Source organism: Labeo rohita, unplaced genomic scaffold, assembly GCF_022985175.1.
Source record: "Labeo rohita strain BAU-BD-2019 unplaced genomic scaffold, IGBB_LRoh.1.0 scaffold_259, whole genome shotgun sequence".
Classification (NCBI taxonomy): Eukaryota; Metazoa; Chordata; class Actinopteri; order Cypriniformes; family Cyprinidae; genus Labeo; species Labeo rohita.
The window spans coordinates 65905-86355 of record NW_026128869.1 but is presented as its reverse complement, the minus strand read 5'-3'; the positions used below and the strand labels follow the sequence as shown (position 1 = coordinate 86355).

Genomic DNA, 20451 nt, shown 5'->3' with positions numbered 1-20451 from the left:
TTATAAGTCAGTAAAGCTATAAACGTTTGCTTCATCACAGGGGTGTGACATGTATCTATATTTCCATTATCATTTATTCAACACTTTTTTTTCCTTATTCCTGATCTTCAATGATAATTACAAGCTATGCCAAGAAATTATTAGCATGTTAGCTGATTGTCCGAAACCCTATTTTTAAAGTTAGCTTTAAATGTAATTTATCTTTGCTTACAATCAAGAACTTAAATTAGTTCTTTTTATATTTTCCAAAAGTTTTTTTTTTTTTTATGTGATTGTCTTTCGCAGGGCTTTATGACATTGTAGTTTCTACATTCCTTCAGTAAAGACTTCTTAAACACCATCATTTGTTTTTCAACAACATTTTGCTTTAGGTGTAATGTAATGTTGTGATTTACCTCAAAGCTGATTGGATGAATAATTCAATTAATAAGTCAGTACAAAAGTTTAGGGTCAATAAATTATATAAATATATTTAAATAGAAAACAGTTATTTTATATTCTTACAATATTTTACACTATGTTTAACTATAATGATATGTTGTATCATTGTTTTTGTAAAAGCAGTGGTTCACAAGGATGGCTGATGTGTAACTTAATGTGTGGCTTTTATCAATTTAGAACTTTGGACCTAAAGGAAGCACAACATACATTTCCACAACAGAACTGTCTGTATAAAGTTTTTATGACATTTACTGTAGGTTTGCAAGGTGTGTCTGAATATCTGTCTGTCCAGCTGTATATAAAGACATTCCATGCCGGTTTCTGTGTATAGAGGTGTTTCCTGGCTCAACAAACAAGAAGGCAAAGGTACATATGCTATTTGGGGGAACTTGTTGTATATATTAATCTTCTACCTAAATTTCAAATGAACTAAATATGTTTGTTAAAATTTGGCAGTTTTAAGCAAAGTGTTTCAGCATTAATATAGTCCTGATTCCTCACATTTCTTTACTTCTAGATCATGGCGTTCACATCTCAGCCTGCTGCATTTGAACCCAGAGAGTTTCACACCGGCTTAATGAGCTGCTGTGATGACAAAGCCGTATGTAAGTGATTTCAGTGGCACTAAACAAATATTGTTACTACATTGTAATCTATAAAGCCTGAGTAGTCATAATGTGAAATTAAACATTGGTCATATATTTTAATTAGGTTTATCCGGCATGTTCTGTACCTATCTTTTGGGCTGTTCCATTGCTAAGGACATGAATGAGTGCTGCTGCTGCGGTTTAGGCATGCCGATCCGAAGTGTATACAGAACTAAGTACAACATACAAGTTAGTATCAAAATCTATCTGTCTATCAAATTCTGTGTTTTCACAATTACTTCTATTGTCTTTAAAATATGGTTTAAGTGTGCTGCCAAATGTAAAGGTGTGCGGGGCACAGACTAAGGCCGGGTTAATGGTAACACACGTGGTTTAAATATTTCCACACACTCTAACCAAACATAACCAAATTTACGGTATTTACTTGTTGCCATGGCAATACAGTGAAAAAAGTACGCCAAAATTCAAAAGCCTTTTAATGATATCACTGAATATTTATTTGACCATAGTAAAAGTTCATTTCTGGCTGGAGAAAATTTTTCTTCTCAGTTTTTAGTATTCATTTAAAATAAGACAAATCTGCTATTATTTTAATCGCCGATCTATTGTTTATCAGTTTAGATCAGAGGTGCTCAACCCTGGTCCTGGAGATTGACTTTCCTGTAGAGTTCAGCTCCAACCCTGATCAAACACACCTGAACCAACTAATTAAGATCTGAAGGAGCACTTGATAATTACAGACAGGTGTGTTTGATCAGGGTTGGAACTAAACTCTGCAGGAAGGTCGATCTCCAGGAACAGGGTTGGGCAGCCCTGGTTTAGATAGTTTATTAATGCTTGGCAAGTCAGCAGAAGACACTAACCACTTTTATATTCCAGTTGCGCTGATGAGGAATGTTGTAACACTGCGTTACTATCTGCCCCGCTATTATTAAATTATGCTATTCTATGACATTAGCCATGTAATTTTCACAGTTTGCTTTTATGGATTTTAAAAGAAACCACAAGAAACAGGTAAATAAAGATGCACAATCGACGTTTAATGTTGAGAAATCATTATTTCAAGTAATGTAAAGCATTTTGGCTCATTTATGTATCTTGTGATATTATACTCTGAACCCCATGTGGATTTACACAAACTGAGGAATTTTAAAAGTGTTAGGTTGTGCCCCACGCTCCCCTACTGACAAGCATTTAAGCTAAACTAAAATATACATTTCAATTAAAACTTGCATGGCATGTATTTAAATATATGTATTTGTAATGATGAAGTCAATATAGTATATTTATAATTAGGGCTGCAAGGATTCGATTCTATTCACATAATATACAGAAAGTGGCGCATTCCACATATTAAACCCATTTAAAAATTATAATAAAGCATAATGCTATTAAGAATTCACAAACGTTACGATTCAATTAAATAAATATATGCGATGCAGATTTAATATATGCACTATGAATTGTTTGCATGTGTGTAGGTTACCTGCATCTCAGAGCTGCTCCATTCACAGTAAACGTTTCTACACAAACTTTTATCATTTACGTGTGTGGAGCATCTCAAACTCTATCTCTGCATGTTGTTGTGAGTTTGGGTTTATTATAACATTCATCTAGGAACGCGATGTGTTATGATTTCATCATATTTGTAAGGTAAATCATTTATAAAGCTGTGCAAACACAGCCCTCGCTTTCTTTTCTAATATAAAGAAATGGGCAAATATTAACAATTAAGTAGACACTTGAATTAAATGTTGTTGAGTCAAGGATAAACACAGATTAGATTGCGCAGTAAAGTGTAAAAATAATCGCCCTCTACAGACATTTGTTATAATGTACATTAGCTCTATGTTGTATTTTAACAGTTTTGTTCAATAAAACCATGATTACTTGCTTTTGTTATTTTATTTGAACTAATTATTATTGCATCATTGCTATTATATATGCATTTTAAGTCATTTTAAAGACTTTTCACTTAGGTCTATTTTTATTACTACAATAAAGTTAATTATAACCCTGTTGAAAAAAACAGCATATTAGCTGATTTGGTAGGTTTTGATCCTGGGATGTTGGTTTTAGCTGGTCCTTTGTTGATTTATGCTGGCTCTTTGCTGGTCCTTAGCTGTTTTAGATTACTCGAATACCAAAATAATCATTAGTGACAGCCCTATTTATAATAGGCCTATATTAACTTTAAATGTAACAGTGATGTAATCAAGTACAAGTACTTTTCACACACTTTAGTATGTTAGTCAACACATCAAAATATTAATATTTTATTTATTTTATAATGAACTATAAAGCAAAACTAATAGTTTAACTTTATTACATACTGCACTTAAAAGTGTACTTAAGTTGTGTCACAGTCATGAAAGTATCTCTCTAAATACAGTGGTCTATTTTTTTAATGTTATATTATCTGCAGTTTTTATAGAAGTGAAAATGAAAGTGTATGTTTAGTACAATTAACACACTATTCTTAATCTATTTATCTATCTATCTACCACAAATTAATATATGTACATTTTATCTTATCTTTTCAGGGATCCATGTGTAAGGACTGGATTATCGGTTGCTTCTGCACGTCTTGTGCAGCCTGCCAAATGAAGAGAGACATTGATATTAGGAAGCGTAATGGACAATTCTGAGCAATCTTTGTCTCACAAGGAACAAAAGCCCTGAACATAGTTGTTCTATGTTTATTAAAGGCAACAGGGGAAAATGCTATCTTGTAGTCGGTCTATAGTACGCTATTATCTAGTTTATAATTATCACCTTAACTAAATGTAAATCATATTATATATGCATATATGCATATTAACTTTATGACTTTATGAGAGTACAGGCTGTTGATGCATGATAAAAGAGTATCAGACTGATAACAGTTTTTGTACCACAGCCATCATGTTATTCAAAATGGGCACTGCTCAATGTCATGATTCCAGATTCTTTTAATAATAGAGCTCCAGTAGTGTAGAAATCACACTGATTATCTTATCAGATTGTGCCATATTGGTTGTGTTGTGAAGCTGTGTGTGTCTGTAAGTCAAGAGTCAGACTTTATCCGAATAGAGTTGCAATTTGTATCATGTGTCATACATTAGCCTACAAGATCTGTAAATGCCTTAGTGAAGTTACTCATGAACAAATTAAACACAGAAATAAAGGAAAGAATAGCCTCTTGTCTTTTTGAAGAAATATGAAGAGCTCCATGTTTCTCCATATTGTGAAACAAAGTAATGCGTTACTGCCCAACACTAATGATGTCACATTTCATGCTTCTCTTGTAAGTCTCGTCTGTGTGTGAAGATGCTGCAGGCAGTGGCGCAGCGCAAATCCATGAAGGAATGTTCCAAAGTGAAGTAAACTTAAACAGATTTCCCCTGCTCAGGGAGTAGGGAGCAATGAACACTGTGTAGTGATCATGTCAATCGAACACACTTCATGCTCTCTTCTAACGACCCGGTTATCTGAATCAGGTGTGTTAACTAAGAAAGACATGCAAAATAAGCATAGTGGGGAGGAGGGGGGACAAAACACATTCTGTCGGCAATGATACAGTATCTTTAATACAAACCAAACTGAGTTGGAGTTAAATAGATACGAGCTACAAGCTATTGTCTGGCTGTTCTTGACTCAATTTAGTAATACATCTTATAGTGCAGAGTTACATTGTGAAATGAATTAATTATTGCGGTGGTTTTTTACCCCGAACCCTATATTGTAAGGCCAAATACTGTTACATTATCACAGAGAAAGGAGTGAATGAAGGAAGTTTTATGCTACTGGATGACACCAGCATTGCTGCACTAATTCCAAGAACTCCTCCCAAGTTTTTAGCATTTTCAACGGTGAAGCAGTGGAACAGAAGACCTTACTACAAGCAGTGGATCTGTGTTTCAAACATTTCTACATGTATGACATCAACGACCCAAAGCCCTCTGCACCCATCTGCAGCACACTGTCTTTAATATTCCATTACATTGTATGGGTGAAAATGATAAAAAAATCATTAGAATATTAAGTAAAGATCATGTTCTGTTAAGATATTTTGTAAATTTCCTACCATAAATATATCAAAACTTATGTATTGCTTATTATGTATTGCTAATAACTTCATTTGGACAACTTTAAAGGTGATTTTCTCAATATTCAGTTTTTTTTTTTTTTTGCACCCTCAGATTCCAGATTTTCAAATAGTTGTTCTATCCTAACATACCATATATTAATAGAAAGCTTATTTCTTGAGCTTTCAGATGATGTACATTTCCAGAGTCACATTTGTTGGTTTTGAATTTTGAATGGTTCAGTGTATCTTGAAAATATGTCAGTTGTATGTGCATATTTGTGTGTTTTGAATGTAATATATTTACACATTCTTGTACACTTATTTTGTAAACATTTGCAGTATGAATTTATTGTACTTACTAAAACTGTTTTACATTTCAAAATATATATGTTAAAAATTTATTATTTGCATATTTAAATAAACAAAATATGTATTTGAAAACAAAGTAGTGTTACAATGTAGTTTTATTAAGTAATTAACCCAACTGGATTTTAACCCAATTCACTAGGTTAAAATAACACACAGATAGGAAGGTGCTTTACCAACCCATAGTTGGGTTACTAGTTGGGTTATTTTTAACCCAACATTTTTAGTGAGTACATACAGTATACTGTAAATTATGCATTGTTTCTTTTACTACTCTTTCACCCTTGTCTTGCAAATAAATGCTTATTTTAATCATTTTTTGGCATTGTTTTCCGTGATGGTAGGTTTAGGATAGGGTTAGTGTGTGTGAATGTGCATGCACACATGAGCATATTTAAATTTGCTGCCAATTTAGCTCCACCCAGGACAGTTAGCTGTACTGTTGTTTCTGTACTGAAGTACAGCTATGGAACGGCACACAAATGATTTGAATTTATTTCAGGAAATGTGTGATAAAATAACGTGCACATTCTTTCGTGAGCCTGTTTCGCTCTCTGTTTTTTACCCGCTTCAATTTCACAGTGACCTACCGGCCTGGAACCAAGAATGCAAAAGCCAATTCTCTGTTGCACCTATCCAAGGGGACCAATCACACCAACGCAGAGGATAACATCATCCCCGAATGTCTGCTCGTCGCTTCAGTTGTCCAGAAATTGACCTTGCCAACACTGAACATCCGCCACCTCCTGAATGCCCGCCACAACACACATATGTTCCAGAACATCATAGAAGACAGTTTCTGCATCATGTCCACTCCAACCCAAGCTCTGGACATCCAGTGATTTCGGCCACCCTTCATCTCCTCGGTAATCAATTCTGGTGCCCCACCATGTTTAAAGACACCCAGATCTTCATACAGTTTTTCTCGATTGCCAAAACACTATAACCAGTCTTTTGAACTAAAATGTCAAAACCATAATGCCATTTTTCAAAAAGCACACCCATTTCCCTAATCTATAAACACTATTCATCTGCTTTAACACATGTACTTGTTCAACCTCCACATCATGTAGTCACTGGTGCACATCTTAAAATGTTTTTTTCCAAATTTATTTTTCTTTTCTATTTCACAATGACTTTTTAATGTATTTGTATTTTATTTTTTTATCTTTATATATTTTTTTTTTGTCAGACCACTAGTAAAAGTGTAGCTGTCTTTTTCAATCAATATCCTGCATACAGTAATGTGTAATTTCAAAGAGGAAGAGTAGGAGGTGAAAGAGGAAGAGGAGGAGAAGAAAGAGGAGGATGACGACAACAACGTGGAGGAGAAATAGGAAGGGCAAGGGCAAGAAAACAAACAGTCGCATATATTTTAGTTGATGCGTGCCAGGGTTGGATCAGGCATGCAAGAGGATTTTACCCCTGCTGCCTGTCCAGGGCCAATTTAGCCTGTGATGTTGAGGAGGTTCTTTGGCCTGTCCCAGACCAAAGACAGGATGCTGGGGCAGAATAATTTTTTTTGTTGTTGTTTGCTGTTTTGTACTGTATTGGATTCTAGCCACCTGCCCAGACCCTTTTGCCTGTTATACGGACTCTGATTCTAGCAGCCTGTCCCGATCCTTCCCCTGTTTTTTTGGTTTGTGACTCTGTTGTACTGTTTCCTTGCTCAATAAAAAACCTCAAGTCAAGTCAAGTCAAGTTATTGTCATTCCGCTACATGTGTGGACATACAGTGGAACGAAATGTCGTGTCTCGCAGGACCACGGTGATACATAAATAAACATAAATATAAACATAAATACACTAGACGTAGAAACATTTTTTTAAACCTATACATGTAACTATACATATACTATAAATAATTGACTATACATACACATAACCTAAGACAGACTATACAAGTAGTTTACATAACTGTGCATGATAATGTGCAGAAGAGGTATTTAAAGGTTAAGAAGCAAACAGTGCAAAATGATTTGTGGTGCTGACAAGTAAACATTTGTTAAGTCTTTATTAGGTCCTTGTAACATGTTAATAAGTGTTAATAAGAAAGTGTCTGGTGCATAGAGAGAAAAGAACATTTCTACGGGTGGTTTGTTTAGCCCACTCACCTGAAGGTAGCACACTCAGAGGTGCACAATGTTTTCTGTGTAAATGTAGTGTTTATAGGAAAGTGTCTGGTGCATATAGAGATGAAAGAATGCGTTACTACAGGTGGTTTGTCCAGCCCACTCACCTGTGTGTAGCGCACTCAGAATAGCAAAAATTGTGTTTTAAGTTTTTTTAACAGTTTACACTGTGGATAAGGATTTCAGAGGGGGGGTGAGGTGGTTGGAATTGAGGGTTCTCACAGCCTGGGGTAAAAAGCTGTTGAGCAGTCTTGCAGAGCAGGCTCTGATGCTCCTGATGGGAAGGGTGGGTGGGATTCCTTCACGATACTGGTGGCTTTACCTGAGCATTGTGCAAGGAAAATGTCCAGAAGGGAGGGGAGAGGGGTACCGATGATCTTTGCGGCTGTGTTCACTGTCCTCTGGAGGGTCTTGCGGTCAGCAGCACTGCAGTTCCCGTACCAGACAGTGATGCAGCAGGTCAGCACACTCTCAATGGTTCCCCTGTAGAATGTGGTGAGGATGGGTGGAGAGAGACTTGCCTTTTTCAGCCGGCGGAGAAAGGGTAGGCGCTGTTGTGCCTTCTTGGAGAGTGACATGGTGTTGGTGGTCCAGGTGAGATCCTCCGTGATGTGCACCCCCAGGAATTTGGTGCTGCTGACTCTCTCTCACAGCCGAGCTGTCGATGGTCAGTGGGGGGTGATCAACGGAGTTCCTCCTGAAGTCCATCACAACCTCCTTTGTCTTACTCGCATTGAGGGACAGGTTGTTTGCACCACACCATTCAACCAGTTGTGCCGCTTCCTCTCTGTAGGGTGTTTCATCGTTGTTGCTGATGAGACCTACCACCGTTGTGTCATCAGCAAACTTGTTGATGTGGTTGGAGCTGAACTTGGCAGTGCAGTCGTGGGTCAGCAGCGTGAAGAGCAGCGGGCTGAGCACACAGCCCTGTGGGGCACCTGTGCTCAGTGTGGTAGTGCTCGAGGTGTTGTGGCCGATACGGACTGACTGAGGTCTTCCAGTTAAAAAGTCCAAGATCCAGTTGCAAAGGGAGGTGTTAAGGCCCAGAAGGTTTAGTTTGTTGATGAGCTGTTGTGGGATTATTGTACTGAATGCTGAGCTGAGGTCAATGAACAGCATTCTAACATAAGAGTCTTTGTTTTCTAAGTGAGTAAGAGCCAGGTGGAGGGTGGAGGAAATGGCATCGTCCGTGGAGCGGTTTGGACGGTATTCAAACTGGAGTGTGTTGGGGAGGCTGATTTTGATATTGTGCATAACTAACCTCTCAAAGCACTTCATCTTGATTGGAGTCAGTGCTATGGGACGGTAGTCATTCAGTCAAGACACAGGGGACTTCTTTGGTACTGGAATTATGGAGGTGGATTTGAGACATGTGGGGACGACTGCCTGGCTCAGCGAGGTGTTGAAGATACCTGTTAGGACATCCGTCAGCTGTGCAGCACAGTCTCTCAGTACACGGCCAGGTATGTTGTCGGGACCCGCAGCCTTGCGAGGGTTAACCCTGGATAGTGTCTTCCTTACATCGGCTGGAAACAGACAGAGTGCCTGGTTGTTGGGAGGTGTGGGTAGTTTTTGTGCTGGTGTGTCATTCTGCATTTCAAACCGTGCATAGAACTCATTGAGTGCGTCTGGGAGGGTTGTGTTGTCATCGCAGGCCTGTGGCAGGGGCTTGTAATCAGTGATGGTCTGAATGGCTTGCCACAGGCCCCGTGTGTCTTTGCTGTCAGTAAAGTGATTATTTATTTTTTGTGCATACAAGCGTTTTGCTTGCTTGATGCCACGGGACAGATTGGCTCTTGCTGTTTTTAAGGCTGCTTTGTCTCCTGATCTGAATGCATCATCTCTGGTCTTTAGCAGCCCACGAACCTCTGTGGAGGCGGGGTTCAGCTTTGTATGCATTTTTTTCTGTTGTGTAAACCAAGTCCAGAGTGTTGTTTCCCCTTGTTGCAAAGTTCACATGTTGGTAGAACTTTGGCAAAACTGACTTTAAGTTTGCGTGATTAAAGTCACCGGCAATGATGAAAAAGCTGTCTGGGTTATTTGTTCGTTGTTCGCTGATGGCGCTGTAAAGCTCGCGAAACATTATAGTGTGAGTGACAGCATGAGTGTTGGAAGAGCTGGTCTGGTGGGGTTAGCCTTTAGCCTAGCTCGTATGCGAGGCCGTGGTCTCGGGGTTCGGCTTTAGCAGCAAGCAAAGGCCTTGGAGCTTCTCAGTTGTCACCGGTGCGAGTTGGTGGTTGTATGTATTGCCGATTTCCAAAAGGCTTTGGCGATCATAGATGTATGTTATGAAAAGAATTAGTGAATTATGAATTAGTGGTAAACTGACACTATTTTGGGATGAACAGACTACATTAAAAGACATAAAAGCACCGTTTTTTGGACCCGGAGTAGCCGCTGTGTCTGACACATAAATGTATTTCCCCTTCAGTCGTTCTCTATGACGTTACGCCAATACTGGCATATTTGGGGTCCTACTTGTGTGCCCAGTCACCTCCGAGCTTAAGAAGAAAAAGCTAATGAAATTAGCGAGTGGAATTTGCATGCTAAGCCACTCCCCCGTACATACGGGTATATAAGATGGTGGCATTCATCCACTCACTCAGATTTTTGCTTCAGAGCCGATCGCTTTGTGAGCTGCTTGTACAAGAAGAAAGAAAATACCCTCATCGCTGCAGGAGTTTCTTGGCTGTGTGGAACATCCCTTCTTTGGATTCCAGCGGAGAGATCGCCCTGCGCTAACAGTGCTAAAAGTGCTGCGGTCCTCCCCTGGGCAATCCAGCCTAAAAGAGCAATTTCCTACAGCATACACGATCGTTGAGAGTGTCTTTTTCAAGATGTGTTCTGATCGTGTGGTTTTAGGGAGCGATAGTTTCCTTATTTCCCCATGGCGGTCACAATCGCTGTCTCACAGGTCTGGGATGTAAACAAAGGTATGTTGAGATGGCGTTTGTGAATGGGTTGCGCTCACGCGGCGTGGGCATGCCCATCATTACTCTCGGTGACGGCTTACATTAATATGTAAGCTGCCTTTGCGTTCTACCCTTTCCAGTTTCGCGGGTCGCTGGAGTGAGTGCCGCCACCTGGGTGGGCTGTCCGTGCTTCTCGCTCTGGCCTGTAGCGTCTGCCAGCCCTGGTTGTATAGCGGGGCTCACAGCGCTGCAGGCCATGCCACCTCCACCCTGCACGCTATGGCCCTCCTGCATTCTATTCGGCCATAATTCTAGGTGGAGGTCGCTTGGGAACACGTTGACACCCTCCGGTGGAGTGTGCAGTTGTGGTGCATTCGTACTCACGAGCGCCGCCACCTGGTGGGTCTGTCTGTGCTTCTCTCTTAGCCTGTAAGCGTCTGTCAGCTCCGGCTGTATAGCGGGGCTCACAGCGCGGCAGGCCATGCCACCTCCGCCCTAAGAGCGTGCACGAGGGAAGTTCTGACTCGAGGTTGATGCAGGAACTGCATTCGGTGACTGAAAAGTCTCGGGGCAATCCCTCGGTCAGGTGATGTCCATTTTATGGCCTAAAAGTGCTATCTTGGCTGAACCTGGTGGAGACATGTGACACTGACAAAGCTCGCTTTCTTGGTGTCCGTCTCTCAGGCCAGCCTCTTCGGGATTAGAGGATTGCTCTGGGAATGCCCTTGGGTAAGACAGGGGCATTCTCTACCGCTGCTGCCTCTGACCTACGGGTCAGTAGATACCCACCCCTTCAATAAAAGAGCAATTTTCTCTTTGTCCTTTGGGTTTCTTTAAACATGTTGAGTTTGTCTGTGAGTGACGCAGGTCTTCCTCACCCAGGCTCAACACATGGTCACATAGCGTCGCTTTCTCGCACTCTAGTGGAAACAACACGGGATCATGGATCAGGTAAGGGAAGCGGATACTACCAATGAAAACAAAGTCAGCATGGAGTGAAGAAAGTACGCATTCTGTAGCTGGAAATACAGTCATTATGCGACTGAATAAGAGGGGCAACTAACCTAGCAAAACCCTCCACAATATCTCAGTAATAGCTAGCAAATCCCTAGAATGAACAACACATGTTGGACAAGGCCACTGTGAAACTCTTTCAATCTTACCTGGGTCTGTGGAGACCCCTTCTGATGATATAACACAACCTAAGTACTGTACTTACTATTTGAAAAGGGCACCTTCAGATAATTTGGCCCTTTAAACCTAACCGTTGCAACTTAAAACCACCTCCATGTGATCAACACAACAATTTCATCCAGATACAAGAGGAGAGACTGGCTCTGTTGGTCCCTAAACAACTTTTCTATCAATAGTTGGAAGGTGCTTGGGGCATCGCAAAGCCTAAATGGCATCTGTTTCCATTCAAAGCGCCGAATGGGGTACAAAAAGCAGTCTTAGGTTTATCTACTTATCCAAGACCAAAATCTGGAGGCTCGCACAGTACTGTACCACTTGTGAAAGAAAAATGAATTTTACTCATCTATGTGCTTATGGAATATCGTGTAAGGGTCTGCTTTATTTAAACCTGCTATAAGAATGACATGAGAGAAGGGTATCAGGGTCTTGAATATAAAAATTTAATTCTGCAATAAGCAGAATGTATTTATCTGACTTTTACTATGTGTGGAAAGTTACCGTTTAGGAGATATAACCCTGAAGGCTAGGGAAGAGATATAAGTTGGAGTGAGCCCTCCCTTCTTGGTCACACTCTGCAGTAACCTGTGTTTCTGTATGACTGTCTGACCTTCTTTGCAAAGAATAAATTTATAAAAGACATTTGATTGAGTTTGTCTCTTACTTTGGTGAGAGTCGGTTTGATTTTGCCACAACACACTCAAGCAATGTCCAGAACAGGTGGCAGCAAACAGTTAAGCATACTCTGGCAAGCCAGTGTGGGAAGGAGAAACCCCAGACCGAAGGTCATCATAAAGCTAGGATCTCTGCCTCAGTTTGGGGTTGGTGGCCCCAGGATAAATTGCTGAAACTCTGGATGGCTTAGACCAGACCATCCAAAAAGTAAACAGAGACAACCAGTGAAAGAGCAAAGAGGGTGAATCTCATCAAGTGTTGCTTAATGACCTACCTTCCTTCTGCTTTGTCTCACTTCTTAAGGTGGCGAAATGGACAAAGGGAACAAAGACAACAAAGATACCCCAGACTGTGAAGAACCTAAGATACAGTTTAGATTTCTTTTTGACCCTCCTATTTTCTTGGTGGAATAAAAATCTCAGTTGTTGTTAACCCAGCATATGTCTCTTTTGTGGTTGTGTTTTGAGACAACTTAAACGCTGACCTCTATGCCCACATTCTCCACCAAATGTGATGTCCCAAGGTGAACAGAGGTTGAAGTTGCCACAAAACACAACCACAAAAGAAACAGATGCCTATGTATGTAAAATATGGCACATATTTATCAAAATGCTCCTGTCTATAGTTATTTAAAAGTTCTCCAAACAAACTAAGTAAACTTGATTGGAAGTGTTCCATACATCCATCATACGTATTTAATTCAACAAATTTGATTTGAAGCTCGTATTGACGGTGCATGTGCAAATTGGACTTTGATCATGTGCAGCTGGAGACTTTAGTGAGATGCTGATGTGTGCCAAACTGCAGTAAACGCCAGAAAAGAAGAAGATGCTGATGTGTGAAGGTCACCAGATCTCAGTCCAACAGAGCACATTTGGAATGCGGTGGAACGGGAGATTTGCATCATGGATGTGAAGCTGACAAATCTGCAGCAACTGTTTGATGCTGTCATGTCAATATAGACCAAAATCTCTGAGAAATGTTTCCAGCATCTTCTTGAATCTGTGCCACAAAGGGGGTCCAATCCAGTAATAATTAAGTGGCCAGTGAGTGTATATGCAATATGCAGTATAAATATGTATATATTGAAAAATTAATTAAAGTATAAGTACATTATATGTATACATTTATATAGCTACTTAATTTTAGTGTAATCTGCAGTACATGCTAATAATGGCTGTTTAGATGAAATGAATAATAATTGATGAATTCAGGTCAGAGTTCACCAGATTTGCACTTTGGTTCTTAGCTAAATACGAAACAACTTTACATGTGCTATGTCTGCACCTAGAACAAAGATCTTTTGGAGACAGTAACAAAAGTCATAAATGACCTCAAATCTAGATATCCTACAGAATATATTTTAATTGGAGATGATTTTAATATGACAACAGATGGATATATGGATAAACATCCTTCTAAATTTAGTATTTCTCAAGTTAATATTATTCAAGACTTCTGTTTATCAAACTAATTTACTGATATATGGAGAAACTTACACCCCACTGCCAAACACTTTTCATGGTTCAAACCAAATGCCACTTCAAGATCAAGAAAGTGATTAAATGTAGTTTTTCAGGTGCCCCCTTACAGATCATTCAATTTAATTTTAGAACAAAACAAGAAATCATCTAATACTAAAGGATATTGACAATGTAATGCAGATTTATTAAATCATAATGACGTTTGCACCTATATACAGTTTTTCACAGTTGTTAAAACACTAAACCCCATTCTCTAAACCAAATTCTCATTAGCCTAAATCAATTTATCAAATAAATCACACTTTCTGCAAAACCTTAAACAAGTTTAGGAAGTTTCGACACTGCTTGCAGAGATCTCATGCACTCTTTTTGCAAAACTCTAAACACATTCTCACTCACTGAGACACAGTTTGCTCTTTGATGAAGTTGTGATGCAAAACTCTAAACACAAGAAAGTGAAAGTTAAGCACAACTGCAACACAGCTGTCATTGTTTACACACAATTATTCAAAATTCTTCACACTTGTTCCTAAATATTTATATATACAAAATATAAGACAGTTCAAAGTTCAAAGTGTACACGGGTGCGTCTGTCAGTCTGACGAGTGTGAATATATATACAGATGCATCTCAATAAATTTGAATGTCATTGAAAAGTTCATTTATTTCAGTAAGTCAACTCAAATTGTGAATGTCACATATCAAATAAATTCAATGCACACAGACTGAAGTAGTTTAAGTCTTTGGTTCTTTTAATTGTGATGATTTTGGCTCACATTTAAAAAGCCCCACCAATTCTCAACAAATTAGAATATGGTGACATGCCAATCAGCTAATCAACTCAAAACACCTGCAAAGGTTTCCTGAGCCTTCAAAAATGTCTCTCAGTTTGGTTCACTAGGCTACACAATCATGGGGAAGACTGCTGATCTGACAGTTGTCCAGAAGACAATCACTGACACCCTTCACAAGGAGGGTAAGCCACAAACATGCATTGCCAAAGAAGCTGACTGTTCACAGAGTGCTGTATCCAAGCACGTTAACAGAAAGTTGAGTGGAAGGAAAAGGTGTGGAAGAAAAAGATGCACAACCAACTGAGAGAACCGCAGCCTTGAGAGGCTTGTCAAGCAAAATCAATTCAAGAATTTGGGTGAACTTCACAAGGAATGGACTGAGGCTGGGGTCAAGGCATCAAGAGCCACCACACACAGACATGTCAAGGAATTTGGCTACAGTTGTCGTATTCCTCTTGTTAAGCCACTCCTGAACCACAGACAACATCAGAGGCGTCTTATCTGGGCTAAGGAGAAGAAGAAATGGACTGTTGCCCAGTTGTCCAAAGTCCTCTTTTCAGATAAGAGCAAGGTTTGTATTTCATTTGGAAACCAAGGTCCTAGAGTCTGGAGGACGGGTGAAGAAGTTTATAGCCCAAGTTGCTTGAAGTCCAGTGTTAAGTTTCCACAGTCTGTGATGATTTGGGGTGCAATGTCATCTGCTGGTGTTGGTCCACTGTGTTTTTTGAAAACCAAAGTCACTGCACCTGTTTACCAAGAAATTTTAGAGCACTTCATGCTTCCTTCTGCTGAACAGCTTTTTAAAGATGCTGATTTCATTTTCCAGCAGGATTTGGCACCTGCCCACACTGCCAAAAGCATCAAAAGTTGGTTAAATGACCATGGAGTTGGTGTGCTTGACTGGCCAGCAAACTCACCAGACCTGAACCCCATACAGAATCTATGGGGTATTGTCAAGAGGAAAATGAGAATCAAGAGAACAAAAAAATGCAGATGAGCTGAAGGCCACTGTCAAAGAAACCTGGGCTTCCATACCACCTCAGCAGTGCCACAGACTGATCACCTCCTTGCCACACCGAACCGAGGCAGTAATTAAAGCAAAAGGAGCCCCTACCAAGTATTAATACATATACAGTAAATGAACATACTTTCCAGAAGGCCAACAACTCACTAAAAATGTTTTTTTATTGGTCTTATGAAGTATTCTAATTTGTTGAGATTGCTGGGTTTTTGTTAAATGTGAGCCAAAATCATCAGAATTAAAAGAACCAAAGACTTAAAATACTTCTGTGTGCATTGAATTTATTTAATACACAAGTTTCACAATCTGAGTTGAATTACTGAAATAAATGAACTTTTTTTTTAATGAATAACTTTTGAACTTTTATATATATGAGGATATACTGTACAGTATAAAGCAATTATTTTGCAATAAAAAAAGATACATAAACATACACACACTCCAAAGAAATCACACCTAAGTTACAGTTTTTCTGAAATGCTAAAACACATTTTTTGAAACCATCACTCATTTTCTCAAAACTTTAAACACAAATCCAAATGTTCAAAACATAAACATACACACACTCAAAAAACAAACACACACTCCAAAGAAATCACACCTAAGTTCGGTGAATATACCAAAAAAAATAAAAAGGAAAAAATACACACACATATGTATGAATATATCTATCTGTCTATCTATCTATACAGCTCTACTTATATTTATCCTTCTGTGCACTTTGAACTGGCTTGTACTTTGTATATTTAAATATTTAGAAACAAATGTGAAGAATTTTCAATTATTGTGTGTTAACGATGACAGCTGTGTTGCAGTTGTTCTTAACTTTTGCTTCTTATGGTTAGGGTTTTGCATCGCAAGTTCATCACAGAGCAAATTTTGTCTTAGTGAGTGAGAATGTGTTTAGAGTTTTGCAGAAAGAGTGATTAATTTGACAAACTGATAGATTAACGTATATATACATGTACACATATGCACACACAAATACATGCACACGCACACATATATATATATATATATATATATAAACATATGTGTGTGTATTTTTCCTTTTTATTTTTGGTATATTCACCAAACATATGTGTGATTTCTTTTGAGGGTGTGTATTATGTTTATGTATCTTTTTTTTTTTTTTTTTTTTTTTGAGCAAAATAATTACTATATAAAGTAAACCTTTTTTTTGCACTACATGCACTGGGCACTGTGTTCTCCATTTTCTGATGCAGTGTGTATAGTATTAACTAATATGTGTATGATTTGAAAGCTTTGATCGTTAGTGTAACAACCATCGATCGTTAGTGTATTTAAAGAAGTTTGTGAATCAGACCTTACAAGAACTAGATGCAGCTTTAACACAGAGGGAATACAATCATCAAAGCCAGGAAAAGATAAGAAGTTATTAGGTACCTTACTGTCACAGACTTAGTTATTTTGATCTTAGTTTCATTCTTATGCTGCATTCACGTCATGCTGTAATTACTGTGTTATTGAGATGACAACATGTGACATTCTGCTTGGAGCTGTTTACACCATTGGACTCGGACTGTCACACTATCAATGCCTGAACATAGTGGCTAATGAATCTGAAGTGGTGGCACAAGTCATAGCTCTCAGAAAGCTCCCAGTTCACAAGTAATTATGAGTTCTACGAGGAGGTGAACTCTTTTTACAAGTTGATATTTCATAATAATCCTGTCTTTCTTTGCTTAGTTTCCCACCACTTATTAGCTGTCATGGTGATTCATTTAATCAGCACAGGTGTTACTTCTGTGCGCCTTGTGCAGCCTGTCAAATGAAGAGAGACATTGACATTAAAAAGCGTACTGGACAATTCTGAGCAAACTTTCTTACAAGGAACAAAAGCCCTGTTCTATGCTTTTTTTTTTTTTAAAGGCAACAGGAAAAATGCTATTTTGCAGTCAGTCTACAGTACGCTATCATCTAGTCCTTAATTATCGCCCTTTGGAACTTAATTGAAATCATGTTACCAGTTTACAGTAAACCATCATCTAGTTCCTAATTATTACCCTTTGGAACTAAATGAAAATCAATATGAAACTACTTTAATCAACTTTATGACTTTATGAAAGTACCGGCTGTTATGAGAATCAGATCGATAACATTTTTTCTACCACAGTCATCAAGTTATTCAAAAAAGGGCACTGCTCAATGTCATGATTCCAGATTCATTTAATAAAAGGTAGTGTAGAAATCACACTGATTATATTCCTGTAAGTACTTTGAATATAGTTGCACTTTGTATTATTTTTATTACTAATTTGCATCATCATCAATTGTATCATTTTACATAGATGTCTTTTTTTTCTTGTAGTGACTAAATTAAAAGAAAAATCATTACATTGTAAATATGTAACAGTGTCATGTTATTGTCATGCAATATGGTCTGTAAATGCCTTACTGGAGTAAAATTTTATAAAGCATTCCCAATGTAACAAATAAAATACAAAAATGTAGAATATAATAGCCTCTTTTCTTTTTAAAAAGATCATATTAAGCTCAATGTTTCTCCATGCTAGAAAAAAAACTATGATTATTATTTAAAAAAAAAAAATAAAAATTCTGAGTTCTGAATCCTTTTTGCAAAGGACAACGTTTTCCATGTTGCATTTCTCTGTATGGTCAGACTCCAGCTCACGTTTTCTAAACTCAAGTCCATTTCACCCCAGTCAGTCCACAGCAGGTGGCACTGTGTCAGCTTTCATGACATGACATGAGAGTTGAATCTGAACATATCCAGCGGAGCTGCTAGGGATTTTGGCCCCATAGCACAGAATTTGCTACAATTTTCAAATTTCACTCAACCCCCACATGTTTTCCACAGTTTTTAATCATCGTTTAGCTTTTAGCAGTCAAAATAACCCTGTGGTGTTACAAAATCAATTTTAAAAATATGTATTTTTCAAACAGTTTGTTTCTCTGATTTTGGAAATAAAACACTACTCTTGATCCAAAGGTCAAACTTTATTAAGATCCCTTGCGGGCAGTTTGAATGCAGCAAAAATCAGAAACACAACAGACCCATACAATACATACCAAACATATATACATAAAATATAATAGAATAAAAATGTCCCTACCACATTCATTAAAAACCATAACAGCCAAATTGTACAAGGAACAAACAAATATTTATATTGGTTACTCTTCATCTTTGGTAGTCTATAACGAAAACCTGAAGGGAGCATAAAAAACTCTGAAAACAAAAAATGATCACTGTCTAAGAGCACAGATCGAGCCTGACTCAGAATATTTCTGTTAAACAAAAATGACAAATTTCTTTGTTCTTTACCTATCTTCCCACTAAGAGTAACTATTCTATTTGCATTTTTATGTTTCACACTGAGATTACCAAACCAGAAACTAATAGAAAAGGACAACACTGACTCAATGTAAGACTTATAGAACAGTTCCATCAATGTCCTATCTATACTGAATGATCTTAGTTTTCTCAAACAGTATAGGCATTGTTGTCCCTTTTTACATAATACCTCTGTATGCACATTAAAACACAATCTGTTATCAATAGTGGTCCCCAGATATTTATAACTATCCACACTTTCCACCTTCTCTCCCCTAATAAGGGTAGCCTAGGAAGGATGTGCTTTTGTTCTGAAGTCGATGATCATATCTTTTGTCTTAGACACATTCAACTGCAAACAAGCATCATCACACCATTTCACAAAGTCATCAACCACTGGACCATGACACATTTCATTGTTTTCCAAAAGACTCATGATAACTGTATCATCAGCAAACATAAAAAAAAAAAAAAAAAATGTTATTGTGTTGACTCATACAATCATTTGTGTATAAAATATATAATAAAGGAGACAAAACACAGCCTTGGGGGGGTTCTATAGATGTCATCAAAGGAGCTGATAAACTACCATTAACTCTTTGAGTTCTGTCACTTAAAAAATCCAGAATCCAACCCACTAAATTAAAATCAAGACCAAAATTAGTAATTAACTTATCTGCTAAAAAACAAGGTTGCAATGAATTAAACGCAGATGGAAAATCCACAAACAAAAGCCTAACATATGTTTTGTTCCCATCTAAATGTTTTAATACCAAATTTAATAAAGTTGCTGTTGCATCTTCGACACCTTGCCGTCTTCTATAGGCGAACTGAAGGGGGTCTAAAAGATTTTTAGTTTTAGACAATTCTTCAACTTTGACTAATTTTTCAAAGCATTTCATTATTAGAGATGTTAGTGCTATTGGCCTAAAGTCATTTAATATAACTGCATTTACAGTTTTAGGCACAGGCACCACAGTAGCCTGTTTCCATAATTTAGGGACTCTCTGAAGAGCCAAAGACCACTGAAAGATGTGACAAAACACTGGTGCCAACTGCTCAGCACAAACCTTAATTAAACGCCTTCCAATATTGTCTTGCCCAGAAGTTTTCTTCTTGCTACCCTTAAAAACTTTAATTACATCTAATTCATTAAAAAATATATTATAGTCACCACCACAACTTATTTAAAAATGAATAGACTCCATTTTAGGACCAACTTCAGGTACATCAAAACGTAAATAAAACCTATTTAATTCCTCAGCCAACTGACTACTAGAGTCATACCCAGGTAACTGTATTTTCTTAATCTCACATCCTTTAGATCCAGTTATAACCATCATCCCCTTCCAAACTGACCCCAAATTATACTTAACTCTTTCTCCAAGTTTATCTTATAGTTTAACTTTGCTTTCCTCACTTCCATTTTAATCTCTTTC

The 20451-nt window shown here is 38.0% G+C and overlaps 1 protein-coding gene across 1 annotated transcript; it reads left to right on the top strand.

Annotated features, from left to right (window-relative positions):
- Positions 1-318: 318 nt before the first annotated feature.
- Positions 319-3730, top strand: LOC127159871 (placenta-specific gene 8 protein-like). The gene is made up of 5 exons (XM_051102594.1): positions 319-430; positions 699-807; positions 959-1046; positions 1153-1277; positions 3593-3730. Exons 3-5 carry the CDS (start codon positions 962-964, stop codon positions 3695-3697), a joined length of 315 nt encoding a protein of 104 aa, XP_050958551.1. The 5' UTR covers positions 319-430; positions 699-807; positions 959-961; the 3' UTR covers positions 3698-3730.
- Positions 3731-20451: the final 16721 nt, after the last annotated feature.